The sequence below is a fragment of the Annulohypoxylon truncatum genome (genome assembly GCF_022578515.1).
Source record: "Annulohypoxylon truncatum strain CBS 140777 unplaced genomic scaffold F4807scaffold_16, whole genome shotgun sequence".
NCBI lineage: Eukaryota > Fungi > Ascomycota > Sordariomycetes > Xylariales > Hypoxylaceae > Annulohypoxylon > Annulohypoxylon truncatum.
In genome coordinates this window covers 110,784-129,255 of record NW_025953802.1, presented here as the reverse complement: position 1 = coordinate 129,255, position 18,472 = coordinate 110,784, and the positions used below count along the sequence as shown (strand labels likewise).

At 51.1% G+C, this 18,472-nt stretch overlaps 7 protein-coding genes across 7 annotated transcripts; 4 read left to right on the top strand and 3 right to left on the bottom strand.

The window, feature by feature from the left end:
- Positions 1-150: 150 nt before the first annotated feature.
- F4807DRAFT_425684 (NUDIX hydrolase domain-like protein) lies at positions 151-1,275 on the top strand. Its single transcript, XM_047997985.1, has 3 exons — positions 151-556; positions 697-902; positions 977-1,275. Exons 1-3 carry the CDS (start codon positions 448-450, stop codon positions 1,148-1,150), a joined length of 489 nt encoding a protein of 162 aa, XP_047854148.1. The 5' UTR covers positions 151-447; the 3' UTR covers positions 1,151-1,275.
- F4807DRAFT_84662 (aldolase) lies at positions 1,155-2,588 on the bottom strand. The gene has a single exon (XM_048003555.1). The coding sequence runs from the start codon at positions 2,312-2,314 to the stop codon at positions 1,370-1,372; it is 945 nt and encodes a 314-aa protein (XP_047854147.1). The 5' UTR covers positions 2,315-2,588; the 3' UTR covers positions 1,155-1,369.
- Positions 2,589-3,178: 590 nt separating this feature from the next.
- Positions 3,179-7,926, top strand: F4807DRAFT_84655 (uncharacterized protein). The gene has a single exon (XM_048003554.1). The coding sequence runs from the start codon at positions 3,397-3,399 to the stop codon at positions 7,444-7,446; it is 4,050 nt and encodes a 1,349-aa protein (XP_047854146.1). The 5' UTR covers positions 3,179-3,396; the 3' UTR covers positions 7,447-7,926.
- Positions 7,662-10,361, bottom strand: F4807DRAFT_425674 (UV radiation resistance protein and autophagy-related subunit 14-domain-containing protein). Its single transcript, XM_047997984.1, has one exon. The coding sequence runs from the start codon at positions 10,056-10,058 to the stop codon at positions 8,139-8,141; it is 1,920 nt and encodes a 639-aa protein (XP_047854145.1). The 5' UTR covers positions 10,059-10,361; the 3' UTR covers positions 7,662-8,138.
- Positions 10,362-11,277: 916 nt separating this feature from the next.
- Positions 11,278-12,873, bottom strand: F4807DRAFT_451640 (alcohol acetyltransferase-domain-containing protein; the record flags this gene model as incomplete). The annotated part of the gene is made up of 2 exons (XM_048000251.1): positions 11,278-12,754; positions 12,806-12,873. 2 exons carry the CDS (start codon positions 12,871-12,873, stop codon positions 11,278-11,280), a joined length of 1,545 nt encoding a protein of 514 aa, XP_047854144.1.
- Positions 12,874-13,174: 301 nt separating this feature from the next.
- Positions 13,175-14,975, top strand: F4807DRAFT_84421 (uncharacterized protein). Its single transcript, XM_048003551.1, has 4 exons — positions 13,175-13,691; positions 13,752-13,859; positions 13,917-14,308; positions 14,376-14,975. Exons 1-4 carry the CDS (start codon positions 13,476-13,478, stop codon positions 14,827-14,829), a joined length of 1,170 nt encoding a protein of 389 aa, XP_047854143.1. The 5' UTR covers positions 13,175-13,475; the 3' UTR covers positions 14,830-14,975.
- On the top strand, positions 14,826-17,753 carry F4807DRAFT_84450 (KR domain-containing protein). The gene is made up of 3 exons (XM_048003552.1): positions 14,826-15,958; positions 16,014-16,334; positions 16,386-17,753. Exons 1-3 carry the CDS (start codon positions 15,215-15,217, stop codon positions 17,217-17,219), a joined length of 1,899 nt encoding a protein of 632 aa, XP_047854142.1. The 5' UTR covers positions 14,826-15,214; the 3' UTR covers positions 17,220-17,753.
- The last annotated feature ends 719 nt before the right edge of the window (positions 17,754-18,472 follow it).

Below are 18,472 nucleotides of genomic sequence, written 5' to 3'. Positions count from 1 at the left end.
GCCTGATGATGAGCTGTGAACTGGAGTATATGTCTAGGTAAGCCCTAGCAAGGTTGATTGTAGAGGCTTGTTACTCAGATACTGCGCCACCTTGCAAACACCTTCAAGTTGAATGGGAACAGGCTAAGCCCTCCGAACTTATAAACGAAACAAAAACCTAGCCAATGTCCAATTTGAACATCAAGCTTTACTAGAGATCTTCCCTTAGTCGCGACCTTGAACTACGCCAAGGTCCTTGACTAACATAAAACTGCTTGTATCCGAGGGTATCTAGCCCTTTTCCACACACAGTACACGATCTCTATATACACTGTACCACAGCGACCGCCGGTAACCGTAAGCGAGCAGAACTTCGCCGGATCCGTTTTTCGGCTCACTCACCATCGATTTAAGTAACAGCAAAGCAAAGCCGACAGCATCCCGATTCATTCCCGAAAACTTATAGTCATGGCAACGAATTCACCTCCGTATCACGTGCGGGTCGGTGTAGCGGCTCTGGTCCGCGACTCGGAGGGGAAGTTCGTCTTCGGGAAGCGGAAGGGCAGCCACGGCGCCGGTACGTGCCTTCCTCCTTAACCCGTGCACCTCCGAACTACCAAGTACTTCGTTATCTATCGCATAATACATGATCAATCGCACTTACGTTGATAGAATATGTATGCGTGAATAATGACATACTAATCGTGATGAAAATAGGCTCGTGGCAGTTCCCTGGCGGACACCTAGAGATGGGCGAATCGCTATTCGCGTGCGCGGAGCGAGAGACGCTCGAGGAGACGGGCTTGAAGGTCATTGCAGAAAAGGTGATCACCGTGACGAACGACGTGTTCGACCCGGAGACCAAGCACTACATCACCGTGTTCGTTATGTGTCGAAGAGTGAACGAGAATGATCAGCCAGAGGTACGTAATATCACGCAACTCCATGTAGTTGGATGATTCTTCCGTAAACTAGTACGGTCGACTAATGGAAACAGACCGTGGAGCCGGAGAAGTGCGAGGGTTGGCATTGGATAGGCTGGGATCAGATACGCCAGTGGTGTGAGCACCATGATGATGAGGCTACGCCGGAGTGGGCACAAAATAAGTGCTTCTTGCCTATCAGAGACCTGGTGAAGGATAATCCACACATAAATCTCTCTGCCCCCTGAGTATTGATGGATGCAGAAGTTGGAGTGGTGAAATTAAGTGATTATCAGAGAAGAGCCTATAGTTAACTAGGTAGCCAGACTCATGATTATGGCATTTAAATAGATACGCTTGATGTTTTTCTAAATGTCCTGAATCTTGTATCATATTAGGCCTTGGTTTGCGTCCCTGACTGCCTGTAAGACCTATTAAGAGGTGACGACTCGTACGTTTATTTCTGACTATAGACTACTCTCGATCTTCGCCAATTCAGCTGTCTCAGCCGCAATAGCCTTCTTGGCTGCATCGGTAGGCTCGATGTATGGTCGCCGCGGCTTTAACTTCTTAACTGCACCCTCAATGCCCGCCGCTCTTGCTGTGTGAATTGCAACCCCATATTTCGTTGCAGCAATGCCGGCCTTAGTAGCTTGCTCAGCCAATGCAGTCTTTTGTTGCAGCGCTAAAGCCTCTTGATATTTCCCTTCTTTGTACAGCTTGTAGACGTGTGAGATAGTCTTAGGGAATACGTTGCCAAAGCCGGCAATACATCCTGCAGAGCCCACGCTGAGACCGCCAATCAAGAAGTCGGACTGTCCCCCGAAAGTTGCGAAACGCTCCGACGGGAGTTCTGCGGCAAGTCGTGTGACCTTGGCTACGGAGCCGCAGGTTAGCTTCACGCCAACAATATTGCTGTACGTTTTTGCCAGTTTAGAAATAGTTGCAGAGTCTAGATCAACGCCGTTGCAAACGCCCGGGAAGTTGTATATCACCACGGGAAGGGGACTCTTGGTAGCGACGTCCGCGTAGAAGTTCTCGATTACGGCGGGAGTAGTGAGTTTACCGAAGTAGGCTGGGGGTAGAACTAGAACGTAGTTGGCGCCGGCCTCGGCAGCATCGGCGATGAACTCCAGGACCTGACGAGTAGAATGACCGCCGGTGCCCGCCATGATTGGATAATCCGGCCCCACTGCTTTACGGGCGGTTGCAAGTAGCGTCTTCCGCTCCTCGCGGGTCAGAAGAAACGTCTCGGCATTGGTTCCCAAGATGACAAGCCCGGTAAGGCCAGACTTGGAGAGGTAGGAGTAGTAGGTTGCTTGAGATTCAGTATCTAGGGTATCAGTCTCGGGGTTAAAAAAGCTAACGGCTGGGGCCCAAACGCCGCTTGGGGGGACCTTGGGAAAAGACATTGCAATCTATATTCCAATATGTAATATTCCTTATTGAACAACGTCTAATTCTTCTTCTTCTTCTTACACACATAGTTAGACGAATGAGGTTGATGGCTTCTATAATATACATAGGAGATCGGGTAGCCCCACGATAGACCGCGTGGGGTCGTCGGCTGCGTCGCTTCGGTATATTGGAGCCGAGGGGACGTCTGTTGACCATAAAGTTCCGTCCTCGGCGTGATTCCTGGGGAAACCAATAGGAATACTGATTCCAAGTTCCCACTATAACCCGCGAAGACGAAGCTTGCGCTCCTATAGTAGTCTTATTTCCCGAATCCTAGTGGGCTTAGTCTGGCCATCCATAGAGTGACACGATGAAAAAGACAAGAGCGTCGGTTGACATAAGTCACTGAACTTTAGTATTTTCTGTCTTTTGTAACCTTGAGATTATAAGTCAATCTGGCAATCTCTCACACCTTGCTCAAAGTGTTAACTTGGTAACATCGGTATTAATACTTGTTGGCCCTGGGTGGATATGAACAGAGCATAGAAAGGTATGTTAGAAAGACCCCAAAAAGTAGGTATTGCTCGGAAATTCTTATCGAACATCTCTTTAGGATGTATGGTTCCTATCGCTTCATTTTGAAACACTGGCAACATTGGTCATTAGTCGACAGCAACAATAAGTTTAAGACGAATACGTTTGGGAAGAGAAAAGTGGAATGCGGAATGCGGAATGCGGAACGGAACCTTGGTTCGATGAGGTAATTTGTCTCGGGTAATATTCGGCAATTACAACAAACCACCCCGCTTATGCAAATGCACATTTCTTGCATATCAAGATCGGTCCCGTACCTAATGCAGGCGCGAGTCATGCGCATCTCGTCGAACGCTGTACAATGTACATCCTTAGTCTCTACCTCTACCTCTAACTTCTACCTCCATACCACGCCAATGATCCCCTCTTAGCACTTACAACAGGAAGACTACGCGTCGCAGTCACCTATGGGCTGATTTGAGTTGTCGCGATCATCTCTCTACGAGAATCATGAAGCTACTGACTTCAAGAGCTGCAGTGGCCAAGCGGCGCCATCGACGACATGTATAACCAACATAGGATCATGAGGAGGCTACTCGGCCGACAGAACGTCGATGCCCCGAACGATGGAAATCTCGGTGTCACCAGTTCGCCGGCTGCCCAATCCTACCGACCTAGTGCTTCTCAAGACGCGCTATATCCCTCCGCCGTACCCGTAGCTTGTCTCGATAGGTCTGCTGACGGTCAGACTGCCGTCCTAGGAGGTCGCCACATCCTTAAGACTATCCATTTCGATGGCCTGCGTATAAAGGAGGGTGTCGATATACGTTCCGTCATTACCGCCCAGTTTGCGAACAAGACCAACGCCGCCAGTGTGGCGTCAGACCAATTATCGATCAAAGACGTGAAGCTAGCATCGAACCATGGGAACGACCTAACCGCCTTCACTGCATGCGCAAATGGGAAGATCTTTATGTACGATATAAGCCGCTTGGGATTGGGAGCTGGACTTGAGTTTATTCAAACCAGGGAAGATTCGCGACAGGTGAACACCCTCGATTTCAATCCCCATAGGGGAACATGGTTGTTATCAGGTGGCCAGGATGGGACCGTGCGCTGTTTCGATGTGAAGGCCCCGATAGCAGGACGGACTGGCCCGACGTTCCGGACTTTTCAAGCTTTCCGCTGCAATGCCGACGGAATTAGCGACGTGAAATGGTCGCCCAAGGACGGCATGGTTTTCGCCTGCGCCACAGACTCCGGTGTCGTGTTAAAATGGGATATCCGGAAGTCCACAGCTCCTCTTTTAAAGATCAATGCCCATGATACTCAGAAAGGAGCCTCCTCGATTTCATGGCACGCTGACGGTGATCACCTGATTAGTGCTGGATTGGACAGCAAATGCTATGTCTGGGACTTGTCTAAGAATGCTGAGAAGAGACAGAAGCCAAAATACACCATCAATGCTCCGGCTCCCGTAACAACCGTGGCGTGGCGACCTGGCCTCTGGTCAGCCACTGCGCAAGGACGTCGAGCTGCCCAGGTTGCCGTCACGTACGACGAAGGCGGGCACGTCAAGAAGTACGGTATCAGCTCAGTGCATGTTTGGGACCTAGCACGTCCAACAATGCCATACAAGGAGATAGACATATTTGAGAATTCACCAAATGCTCTGCTCTGGCACGACCAAGACTTGTTATGGACTGCGGGCCCCGATGGTTTCGCTCAATGCGACGTCGCATTCGCCCCTAAAGTCATAGACCGCCAGCCACTTTCGAGTGTAGCTTTCTCCGCTCGAGGAGAAGCGTTAATGTTTCTCGAAGAAAGGGTACACGTACCTCGACCGCGTCCGACGCTCCTAGCACACCAAGGACTACCTAGTTCGTCATATAGCTCTAGCCCCACTGGCCAGGTGCTTAGTATCAGTCGTAGCGACTCTGAAGAAGACGTGGTCGGAAGTTTCCTTGGCACAAGACGACGTCCAGCCGACAAGCGTCGAGCAGCCGCCAGACCAGCCAATTCCTTGAGTACAACCCCCCCTTCTGGCCCTGGCGTGGAGGACCAAGTCATTCCTTTAGACCAAGCAATGAAAGTAACCGGGCCCTTTAGACCACATCAGGTCATGGCGATTGGTCAAATTCCCGCGGCCCCAAAATTGCATTTATACCGCTATCTATCCAGACATTATCTGGAGATTCTTGAGCGGGATCTTCCATATGATGAAGGGGCAAAGCCGTTGAATGAAAGGGTAACTGGAATCATCGAACAGTATGCTCGCGCTTCTGAAAGTGTCAGCCAATTTCGACTAGCACAGACATGGCGTATATTGTCTTACGCTATTAACCTGCTTCTAACTCGAAGGTCTCAATATCATTTAGAGCAACGCTTGGTTCGCCGTGATAAGCCAAATCTAACCATGAACGAAGTTGCTCGCGATACTAGGTCGGCACTCTCCAAAGCAGCGATGTCACCACGTTTGAAAATTGATGGGGAAGAAACACCGAGGAAGCCGCCCTCCATAGCATCTCTTGAAAATCGACCAACCCTTGCGAAATCATTACTTGCCGAAGAGATGGATAGCGAATCCAACGTGCCTACACCACTAGCTCGACCGGTTAAGGAGGATACTGGCGACTACTTTCCGCATACCAGCGGGAGGACGTTAACTCCTGTCTTTGAGATCGGAAGTTTCAATTTACCACCCGGTGTACTGCCAGAGCACTTGAGTCCACGGAAACGACTTAACTCCACCGCCCTTTCGACGATAAGTCAAGAGAGCCAGAGATCAAGTACTGAAGGATACGATTTCTATGATTTGGAGGCTGTTGCAAATATCCCAAGAGCGATAGACGTCCCAAGGAAAAAGGAACCGATAATCGACTACCGGGGACCAGATTCTCCAAATAGACGAAAACCCATAACAAGGCAGGATTCGGAAGAAAGTTACGGTCAAATCTTTTCTATATCGGATTCTAGCAGACAAACGTCCATTCTTACCGGTTCGTCTAGCGAAAGTGCTCGTCAATTGGCTAGGAGGATAGAACTCAACAGGGGCGATTCGGGAGGGATAGAGACAGAATATGGGAGTAGAATTAGGGGTAAATTGATTTTGGAGTCACCAGAAAATACTCCAAGATACCCCATCCGACAGCGAGTGGAACGGCAGGATTCGGATACTTTAACGGAAGAATTAAGAATAACTCAGGCGTCTACCGATACCATGGATAGCGATCCACTGGAGCAAATCAATGAACACCCTTCTATGGAATACTTGGCTCCAGAAACAGGTTTGCCGTCAAAACTAGCCCAGGAATACTCTGCTATAGACCAACCCGAAGACCACCCGTCGCCAGATATTACAGAGACCGATTATCTCCCTTGGGAAGACGACCCTCCCTATCCACATCCACTGGCGGGAAAAGATAACACGAGAACACCCATTCCTCCCATCAACCCCTACGACGTCCTATCGAGAGCCTTGTCTTTCGAGTCTAAGCACTCCGCCCTAAACGCCTCTGCCATCGTCCTACTCCTCAAGCCTCTCGTCCCGGACGACGTAATAGACTCTTACCAAGCAGCCGCCATCCTCCGTCAACACCACAACCGGCTCATGAGCATGAAACTATTCGTCGAAGCAGCTCTATTACGTAATCTATGCGTTCGCGGCTGGCCAGACGGCCTGGAGCTCTGGGGCGACAATTACACGGCAGTGTTCGCTCCGGCGCAGGATCGGGTCTCGGCGGCTTTCGTGTGCGCACAATGCCATAAACCGCGTGAAATCGATAGGTCGAAAGTGGATGGTCCGGGTATATGGAAGTGCGAGCGCTGCCGTGCTGTTATGGCGCCGTGTGCCGTGTGCGGGCACAGGGATGCGACGGCGGACGCGGTGCCGGTCAGAGAAGGCCTAACGACGGCGGCGGCTGATGAGCCGATCTTATCGACGTGGTGGTACTGCCCCGGCTGCTCTCACGGAGGACACGCGAATTGTCTCCAAGACTGGCACGCGCCTGTCGCGCCAAGGGAGGGTATTTCCGCGTCCGCCCCCATCTCGCCGATCTTCCCCATCGACCCCCCCTTTCCCGAGACCGAAAGCGACGGCTGCTGCCCCTTCGACGGATGCGGCCACGCGTGTCTGCCGGGCAAGTGGCGCAACGAGAGCAGCACGGCGCGGATGGAGGAGCTCGGCCGCGTCGTCCGCGAACACACCCGCGGGAGCGTGTCTAGCGTCGCCTCGGGCCTCAAAAGGGGCGCCGCGGCTGGTGGAAAAGAAAGGAAAGGCAGCACGGCTACTACCGCGTCGTCTATTGGTACGACGCCCGTCAACGCGATCAGGGGAGACGCTATCGAGGTCCCGCAGAGCAAGGCCGTGGAAAGCGTAAGAGAAGCGCTGTCTGCTGCGGATATCGGCGGTGGCGGCGGTTCCGCGAGCGCGGGGAGCGCGAGTGCTGGGAGTAATAGCGCCGGAGGAGGTGGCGGCGCTGGTGGCTTGCTGTCGAGTATACTGAGCTCGAGTCCCGGACGCGCGGCCACGAGTGCGGTTGTGGGGAGCGGGTCTGAGAGGAGGAAGAGCGTTAAATTTGCGGGGACGCCGGGGAGTGGGGAGAGGCGGTAGAGTGGAGGAGCGGAGGAGGGAAGTGAGTATATAAGCATCGAGAGTGTGAGTTATTACGTACGGGTTCGATCCGGGGGGGTATGGAGTACGTCGAGTCTGCATTGTTAAGGCGGCATTGCATTGCATTGTATTACATTAGCATTACCTAGGTTGCATGGGAAGAACGAAGGGAGGTTGTGGTTTGGTGTGTTTGTATGTTTAGTACTTTCGTGGTCTTTTTATACCCTGGGGACGGTAGATGACGGCGAGCGAGTACGAGCTCGCGGATGTCGTCTGGATAAGTGGTTGGTTGGTTGGGTGCTTATTGGCTGGCTTGTACGATTAGTAGAACAGAGAGGAGAGTCAGATATGTATGTTTATCTATGATGGCTGCTTAGACGAGCGTGGCTCGGGTTAATGAATGGAAATGGAAAGCTATCCAAGTTCTCTGGATTTGCTTTCAACACCAAAAAGTGCACACACGACATATCTTGCAGAAGAAAGGGTTGCGGAAAATAGTAATTTCAATTATCATCCTCATCTACGCCAGCTCATCTCAGCCTCCTCATTTTGACTCTCCTCTCTAAGGGGTATCTCTTTCAACTCAACTACGGGACGTACTACGTGTCTTCAAGTATCCTTGCTTGCTCTCATCTCAACATCTCAGCTTACCTCTCTTTAAGCAATGCCCCATCACTTAATGACTCAACCTCTCAAGCATGCGCACCGACATTCTCCCTCAATCCCTTCGTCCTGAGCGTAAGTTTCGTATCGCCCTCGTCAAACGGGAGTCCTATACCCCCAGCACTCGCTAGACTCGACGGCCCATCAACGATGCCGTTTCCATTCCCATTAATCTCGCCTTCGCTTTTCCCCTCTCTCCCCCTCTCCCTACTCGCACTACGACCAGCCCCAGGCCCAAAACTAACTCCAGGACTAAGCAGGCCTCCAACCCCGGCCCCAGTCCCAGTAACCTTCCCCATCAACGTATCCCTCTGCCTGCCGCCCTGGGCCTCGCTATCCGCGCTGCCGGGCCTACTCCTACTCCCCGCCGTACTTATACTCGCGCCATCATCCGCCACGCCCTTGCCCTTCAACCTCCCGGCCCACAACCCCCTAACACCACCCCTCTTCCGCTCGGGAACCTCGTCGCGGCCCGCGCTGCAGACGTACAGGAGGTACTTCAGGTTCGGCAGGGTATGTCTAATATCCACGACCTTCAAGCCAGCCGCCACGCACAGGGCCTCGATATCCTTATTCAGGAGGAACCAGGCGTAATCGAAGCGGTACTGCGCCGTGGCGCCGCCCCTTAGGAAGAGCGGGAACTCGCGCTGCGAGTCGGGCAGCAGCGAGATGTCGTCGCGCACGCTGCTGCGCGAGCCGAACGGCGCGACGGCGTACGGCAGCGGCACCGAGAGGTAGAACTGCAGCGCGTGCGCGAGCTGCGCGACGTAGCCGAGCGCCGCCGACAGCGAGTCCTCCGTCGACGACGACGACGTCGGGTCGTAGTCCGTGTTGGGCAGCGGCACGCCGCAGATGTGGAAGGAGAGCGCGGCGCCCGACGGCGCCGGCGCGATCGGGAAGATGTGCGCCAGGTCCTCGCATATGCGGCGCCGCTGGCCGTGGATGGCCTCCCGCGCCGACGCTAGCAGCGCCCGCGACGCCGGCAGCTTGGACTGCGCGTGCCTGACGTCCTCGCTCGCCTTGGCTTGCGCGGCGCGGCCCTCCTGGATGGCGGTGCGGCGGGCCGCGATCGAGGCTTGCAAGTCCGCGCGCCGGGTTTGTGCGGCCCGGAGGGTGCGGGTCTGGGCGGTGACGTATTTCGCGGCGAGAGAGGCGGATTCTTGGGCCTGGGGGACGGCGTCAGGGGGCGTGCGTTCGAGGATCGAGTTAATCTGCGCGGTTAGGGCTTCTCGGGTCGCTAGGGCGTCTTGGATGGAGTTGTCGAGGTTGGAAAGCTTCATCAGCGCGTTGTACGAGGAGGTTGGTAGGGCAGGTGATTGTTTGGGCTCGGGCCGTTTGCTCGAGAGCTCGAAGGAGTAAATGCCATCGATAAGGTGAAATACGAGACAATTAGGTGGGAATTGGTAGTTTTGTAAACTCCCGAGATAGTTCAAGGAGCGAAGATCGACATTTTCGGTGAGTAGTAAGCTCCAGGAAAGCTGTCTCTTGGCCCATATCTTTATTACGAATTGGGATTTTCTCGTGATGGACGGCCCGGCTTGGGATAGATCAAAGAAGCGGAAGTTGAAGTTGATAGCTCGCTCACCCACTTCGCTGATGTATACCGGATCTTCCTTAGCCCCCTCGCAATGCAGCGAGAAGAACACGTCGGCGGCTCTACCCTCGACGGTGTACTCTAGCTGCTTCTGGCGCGTGATAGGGTTCGCTCCAGCCAGGGTAGTGGTGCTACGGCGGCGTGCATTGGCTTTCGTCGTATGCAGCAAGCTCTCGGAGGAATGGGCATGGTGAAGCAGCTGTGGCGGCGATGGGCCATCGTGTAGAGCTTGGGATTTGGTGGAAGGGAGGTCGGCCTCAAGATCGTCGGCAGCTCTGCCGTAGGGCCGGGTAAAGCTCAGGTTTCGAAGGTAGATTCCTTGGAGATGCCGCAGGCGCCTATTCTGTGGCAGCATTATGACGACTGGGATAGTTGCAGTATTTGTGCTGCTGCGTGGGCAGCGAGCGCACGGGGAAAGCTCATGGGTGGATAGATGAAGGTGGGAAGTTGGTTATTTGGCGATGACGAATTGGTGCCGCGGAACAATCGAGCTAAGGTTTAGTACAACATTCGAACTTCAGAACAGCTGTCATGTGACTAGACTAGCGCATATACTACCAGAGATTACTAGAGCTGTATCATCCTAAGAATTTAGACCTTATCAATTACTATTCTGAACTTCATAGCACTTCTTGCTACAACAGCAGTAGAAAACAGATTTCGCGCACGAACTACGTAGAAACTAGAGAGATTACCTAAGGTGCTTGCTAAATCAACAGAACCTAGGTATTTTTCAACGGGTGGACATGGGAGCATAAGCCGCAGGACACACTAAAGGCTACTAATCCTAAATAAGTAATATTAAAACGGGTACTAAAGCTGCACACGAAAGGAAGCATAAACCGCAAAGAACGCTAAGAGCCACTAACCTAAATGGGCATAGTAGTTATTTCCTAATCGGGACAGAAACCCTAGAAAAGGTGGAAGTTGATAAAAAAGGTGATACATAATAACCTGAGTAAAACTCAGGCACACAACCTATCCCTTTAGGTGGCATAAGACTACGGTCTCCACAAAACCGGTAACTGCCCTACATCGGCGATAGTGCAGGCCCTTTTAGCCTGTACAGAGTAAGCGTTGAAGCTCTCATAGTGATCTTCAGAGGCATCTAACCAACTACCTACGTAGAAGTAAGCTTTTATGGGTGCCAGTGGAACTCAGGGGTTGCTGGAGGTACAACTACTAATCGTGGCTGAGCTGTAGTCTTATGCCAACTACCTACACTAAAGGGATACATAATATAATACTATCTAACTAACCTAACCTGAAACCTGGCTCGAAGAACTGAACCTGAAATGAATGAAGTGAACTGAATAAAACTCAGGTACATTTATAAGCCGATTTCCTTGTCTTCGCGGTAGAGATCACATCACCCCTGTCGCTTCCTTAACGGGTTGTATTTTAGCGCCAGCCTTATGAGTCGTATTCCAAAATTCCCTCACTCCAATATCAAAATCAGACGCACTCTTGCGGCTCGGCGCGTTATCCAAAGCCAATATATATGAAATTGTGTGACACACCTTCGTACGCCCCTCTACTAGGTACCTGAAGAAGGCTGGATTATAGTGTGAAGATCACACCGCTATCTTGCCCAACCACCTCTCTAGATCGGCCATAACACCCTCTCCAAGGGTCACATCGAGGACACAGTCCTGCCAGCTACCTCCAACGCATAGTTTTTCGCCCGCGGCTGTCATGGGCGAGATCATCAAGGCCGCGGCAGGGACCTCTGCGCTCAAGGCAAACTGTGCGCGGCGGACCCCCCACTGGGTCTGCTCGCCTTTCGAGGCTGTTGCCCCGGTTTCAGAGGCCGAGCCGCCACCCAGCACGCCAAGTCCAGTAATCATCCAGGAAGCCTCCCGCGGCATGCGTGTGGCCTTCTTCTGCTGAGCTCTCCAGTCCTTGACAAATTTCAATGTTCCCACCACGTCATTCTTGAGTCCTAGCTCCAGCTTTTTCACTATCTCCCCTCGAACCTTGACAGCCGCGTCCCAGATCAGGCTCGTGAGCCCGTTCGACAATGAGACCTCCCCGGCTTCATGGGATGACGAAACAGCGAGACGGACCTTGGCCACCAGCTCCGGGTTAAATGAATGATGCAGCTGCGTCACAAAATTGCCCATGGTTCGCTCCGGCTCCAGCCAGGGGTAGCCGGGTGGTGCCAAAGGCACGAATCGTCGAATGTTTATGGTCGTCGCAGCCTGAAATCCGGGTGCAACTCTCCTTTCTAGACGCGAGGCGAGGGAGACAAGCACCAGGCCGTGAAAAAGGCCCGTCAGCGTCGTACGGTGACGACCACATGCTTCCAACACCCTGGAGAGGACAGTATTCTCGATGGTAAAGGCTCGAAACTGCGTCTTATAAGGTAATGGAGTGATGGGAGCCCAATGAGCTAGGATCGGGCTTTTGCGCAACATTCGCGGCGTATTGTCTTCTAACAGTGCCTTAGCGAGATACTTTATCTCTAGTGGAAGTCCCATAATTTGCTCGATAGGCGGAGGCAGTTTTGTAGGGGTGGCAGGAAGTGTTAGAGTGTTCGCATCCAGGTCCTGGTGTTCGTTGCTCCCACCTCTAGCATTAAGAAATTGGATCAAGGTTTGGTGGAAGATTTTGCCGCTCATGCCATCGCAATGTGGGTGATTCCAAGTAAACAAAATCTCGAGAAAATCGGTTCCGTCTTGATACAAGACCACTATCTTCCAACCTGGTTGTTTGTCAAGGTCGGGGAAAGTGGCGTCAAGCTGAGACGTAGTCAGTTCTTGCAATGTAGCCTCGAAATCCGCCGAAGCGTCGAGGAACTGCCACTTGACGTGCTGACGCAGGTCGAGGCTGTCTAGCTTAACAAAGATAGGCTGAGCAGAGTCTGCATTGGCAATGCCAACTTGCAAAACGGGATGCTTAAGGACATTGTCGGCGATAGAAGCCTGAACAACCTCTACAAGTCTCGTTCGTTGAGCTAGGCCTCTTAGCGTTGGAGGTATCACATAGCGGCAAGCCACAGATGTGCCGCGATACTGATTCAAAATGTACAATGCCAGCTGATAGCTCTCGCTATATTTTCCATCAGTATTAACACTATTACTAGGATGCGAGAGCACAAACTTGTTCCCGAGTTTTCGGAGGAGCTTAGGATCCTCGACGACTTGGCCCGAATTCTTCGACTTGTGCATGGTGGTTAGTGATGCATAGAACTATTGCCAACAAGCGGACCTAGACTAGGAAGTAGGAAAGATCACACAGGGTGGTGGGAATCTGTAGTCGAGGAGACAAAGCATTAATATCTTATCCAATGAATGTTGGGCCTCTAAATACGAAGCAGATGTCACCAAGCAACTGCAATGGCGGCAAAAGGGAAACTTGAGTCTGCATGCAAGGGTGGCTGGTACCTACCTCGCATAAGGCGTTGGCAAATGTTGGCAGCCGGCGAAGTAATCCTGCGGGGTCACCTTAGATCCATCAATTCACCCCCCTAGGACACACACAGGTAGGATTTTAGGGCAACAGCCGCAAAGACTACTTGGGCGATATTTGGACTCCTGGATCTGAGACGTCGTGCGGTATTATCTGAATCCTGGTCCGCCCCCTCCACTTTGTGTAACTCGACAGCCGTCAGGTCTGTCGGTTGACGGGAGATGGGATAGAAGTGAGGCCCCTCTTGTTCCTGGGTCCTTTATTGTCGTCTTCCGTATATAGGTAGCAGTTGGACCGCACGAACACAATTGTTTCGTAGTTAACCTCGCGACAACAGCGTCTCCTAACTCACCTCTTCGCCATGTCAAACCTGACTGACATACTCGAAGGTCCAGCCCTAGACCCTCCACCTGGCGAGGTTTCCGATTTTGCCAATCCAGGGGGCAGTCACTCACTTGGTTATGGCATCGTCATACTTACGGGCGTCTTAGCCTCTTTAACTGTCTTTATACGTCTCGTTACTAGACATTCTCTTAGAAATATTCAAATCGAAGATGCCTTTCTAATTATCGCTCTTGTATGTGACTTACCCCTCACTCGTGATACCAAATAGCTATTGACAAGGTTACTCGCAAAGGGTCTATTCGCGGGACTGGAATATGTGAATTATGCTGGCTCCATATCCCCCGGCGTTAAAGTCCATCAATGGAATGTCCAGTTTAAATACCTCGAACGTTGGCAATATGTTAGTAGTATTTTCGAGCACTTCAAGTTTATCTTCCTATGTGCTTACTCTCGACAGCTTCTTCATCTCGCTTCCATATTTTACGGCCTCACCGTCATGTTCCTCAAACTCGCCATCCTCGTTGATTGGCTGCACATCTTCGTACCCTTGGGCCAAAGAAATGCTATATTCTGGACTATCCACACCTTGATCTGGTGCAATATCATCTACTACGTTTCGGGGACATTTATCGAGATTTTCCGCTGCACGCCACGACAGAAGTTCTGGGACCCGTTGTTTGAGGACGGTTCATGCCCCGTGAACATCGAAGCTAATAATTTCTCATCAGGAATCCTTAACCTCATCTCCAACCTAGCTATTCTCGCCGTTCCGCAGTGGGTTATCTGGAATCTGCAAATGACAACCGCCAAAAGGGCAGGCATTTCGTTCCTTTTTCTCATCGGCATTTTGTTAGTCTCCCAAATCCATAATTCTCTATTCACAACCAGTTATACTAATATCAGTGCCCGCGAGAAGCGCCATAGCCTGCGGAGTAGCTCGTATAATATATCTGTCAAAGGTTCTAGATGCCAATGATGCAACATACTACTTGAGTCTAGTCGGACTCTGGGGGCTAGGCGAGGTGGCTGCCGGTTTCATGATCATGGGTATTCCAGCTCTACCTAGAGCCACAAAAATGATCCCCTTTTCTGAATCGGTCGCCTTGCTGCTCCGGCCGTGGACAAAAAGAGAGGTGTCTAGTATCCATGAACGGTCCAACCTGCCACACTGGCGAAGGCCCTTTTCTCGAAAACGCCGGGGCCTATGGGACATTACCGATCTTGAGTCTCGCGATCTCATTACTATGAATAGCATGAATCCGGGAGATAGCTCTTCAGCAAACAACGTCACAAATGAGGTGCTTATGGTTTTAGGGACGGACAAGGACCTAGTCGTGACAAGCCCGCATCGGGTACCAGGTGAATGCTAGGATGGTGTAGGATGACTTGACAACCGGTGATGTAGTTACCTCCTTAAAGCATGTTTAGGTACCTACCTATGCTTGATACGTATCTACGCAGGTACTTATCTACGATAACGCTCTTTTGTTATGTATCATAAAATGAGATTCTCTAAGTGAAATAATACGAACTTCGGGAATTGGCTAGATACGATTTATAGAGGATCACGATAACTACCAGCCTCTAGGGCCAACAGAGGTGGAAATCTCAGCTAGGGGTTGGGGTGTCAACTTCCGCGATATCTTCATCGCTCTTGGTCGCCTAGAGGAAAACGACTTTGGAACTGACTGTGCTGGTGTTGTCACGAGAGTGGGATCCCAGTGCCAGGATATACGGCGAGGTGATCGTGTGTGCATGTGCACGAGCGGCTGCATGAAGGCATATCCACGTGCTGACCAGCTCGCTGTTGCCCGCATTCCAGATTCCGTTTCTTTCGAAACAGCCTGTGCGATCATTGGTCCATCTATTACGGCCTGGTACTCCTTGATCGAAGTTGGCCGGTTGCAAAAGGGTGAGAGGGTACTCATCCATGCCGCATCTGGGGCTACCGGACAGCTTGCTATCCAGGTCGCAAAGATGGTTGGCGCAGAAATATTTGCAACGGTTGGCTTTGACCATAAAAAGCAACTGCTCAAGGATGTATATGGGATCCCAGACGACCATATTCTCTATAGTAGGAATACCAGCTTTGCTAAGGGCATCATGAGAATGACCAACGGCACCGGGGTAGATGTTGTACTAAATTCCTTGGTGGGCGACAGTTTACGTGCTTCGTGGGAATGTGTCGCGCCATATGGTCGATTTGTCGAGATCGGAAAAGTGGATATCTACGCCAACACTTCGTTGCCCATGGGCTGTTTTGCGAAGAACGTTTCTTTCTCGGCTGTTGACTTGCGTCACATTATGCTTTCTAGGCCAGAGGCCGCCCGAAAACTATTGCTCAAAGCAATGGAACTGGCCCAAAAAGGAAGCGTATATAGCCCTGAACCATTGCATTTATACGACGTATGCGCTGTCGAAGAAGCTTTCCGATATTTCCAAAGTGGCAAAAACACGGGACGGACTGTCATCAAAATTGACGGAGATGTTAATGTCCAAGTATGTTTACCAGGCTGAGACGGTATCAAAGAAGAAAGCTAATTGCAAATTTTAGAAGCATATAATTCATCGAAGAACGTGGCAGTTTGATAATAAGGCGACTTACATGGTTGTTGGGGGGTTGGGTGGAGTTGGAAGGCTGCTGCTCAAATGGATGGTCTCCCGGGGAGCGAAGTATCTCATCGTTCCTTCACGATCAGGCATCGCATCTCAAACAGCGGCGAATTTGGTAGACGAACTGACTCAGAAGGGTGTAACCATCGCCACTCCAGCATGCGATGTGTCATTAGAGAAGTCGTTTTCTAAGATGCTCGCACAATACAGCAGTACTTTCGCCCCTATTCGGGGTTGCATTAATGCAGCAATGGCTCTCCATGTAAGTACTGACATTCGAGCATCTACTACTAGAGTCGCTGACAAATCGAAGGACTCGACGTTCGACAAGATGAGATACGCGCAGTGGGAGGGTACCGTACGCTCAAAGGCCCGGACGTCGTGGGTTCTATCAACTTTGCTCCCCAAGGACCTTGAATTTTTCATCTCCCTCTCATCGACGACAGGGGTAGCTGGAAACATCGGCGCACCCAACTATGCAGCTGGATGTACCTTCCAGGATTCCCTAGCAGAATATCGTGCTCAGAGGTACAGCGGCAAATCACTGTCGATTGACCTAGGCGTGATGAGCAAAGTCGGTATTGTGGCTGAGACAGCTTCCCTGCGGAGAGTGTTCAGCAAGTCCCATGGCCATGCCCAAGTTGATGATGAAGATCTCCTTGCATTGTTGGATGTGTGCTGCGACCCTGCACAGGGCCTTTCCCGAAGCCAAGTCGTAATGGGCCTTCCCACGCCGGCTGAGCTGGTCTCTCGCGGCCTCGAAGTAGTGGAAGCGTTGAAACAACCATTACTAGCACACTTCAGCCAGTCCCGCAGTCTGTCGGCTGATGCTCGTGAACCAGGGAGCCAAATGCGCCCAAGAGCCTTATTTCAGAAGGCTAAGACGGACGAGGAGAGGACGACAATTGTTGTGCAGTGTATGACGCAGAAGATGGCACAGGCGCTGTCGATCGACCCCGACGAAGTAGAGATAGATAAGCCACTTCATGTGTTCGGTGTCGACTCTCTCGTCGCCGTAGAGCTTCGAAATTGGATGAGAAATGAGTTTGCGGCACACATTCCTGTCTTTGAGATCACTGGAGGAAAGACAATCGAGCTTATTGGAGAGCTGGTATGCAAAGCCAGTGAGATCAGAAGGGTTGCATGATGGGCATGTACCGAAATTCGAAGTTAAGATGGGTACTCCGGTATCACTAGGTATAGTTAAATCATTGATTAAATGTGAAGCTCATTGCAATTCCAACTCTGCTCCCTCTTGTCCGCGCTGCTAGGTACCGAGGTGCTGCCCGAAGCACAGGGATTCACCAAGATGAACCGAGCAAGCACCATAAACGATTGAGATATTTTCTTTTACTTGCGAGAGCGAGATTGACATGAACTTTGAGCTTCGCAATACATGGCAATGAAGGGAAATTCCGATCATTATTTCCAAAGCTTGCGCAAAACGCCACTCTTCGATATCTTCTATGCTCGGTAGACCTATTTTCGGGGTTCTTCATTGGTGGTAAAATCAGCATGTCCACCAGGGCAGCTCCAAAAACTATTGAACAAGTCCGAGAGTTGATTAAGTAAGCACTTTAGGTAATCTCTCAAGGGCCTGGTTCGTGCGCGATATTTGTTTCCCACTGTCATGTGACATCCTTAGACCAGATAACACTCTTTGTTGAACCTTAAGTTACCTTAGAACTTAGAAGATACAACATCAATTCCACCACTTATAGCAGTCTTCTTGCTACACCCACCGTCGAATCATGACCAAGACCCACACCTCACCTTGAAACCCTCTTTCCCTGAGCCCTGAACCTGATTACTGCGTAATACTGCATATCAACTGCCCGGCCCTGGTCAATATAGTCCCACTGTTCCTGTACCTGCAGCCAATCAACAGCCACGCTGTTCTGGAGATAGTGGGCAGTGTCACAGGGAATATTATACTTAGAGGAGGATACCTATGTACAGGTACGTAGTAGAAGCTGAATCTAAGAGCGGGGATCTTAAATACCCTAAACAGTGTGCACCGCACCTTCCCAGCAAGTACACTCCATCTGTCACACAGGTTTAGTGCCGGACTTTAAGGAATTACTGCGATAGGAAAATTGTTAACAAAGAGTTTGCGGGGCGACCACGTTTGATAATTGGGGTGTACGAACTATAACATATATACTGCAAGAGCCCGGAATCAGAAACGTGTACCTATTCATTCGGGTAGCGAATACCAGCATATTCTAAGATAATATGCGTGACGACGGATTTGGGAGTTGCAGTTTAATCACCAACCAACATGCATGAAGGCTGTAGATGAATAGGCGGCAGTTGCTATGAGGCAGTGCACTCCAATGTTTATATACATAAGAAACTAGAGCCTCGTTGCTTTCCCTTTCTAAATCTCCCCCCACGATG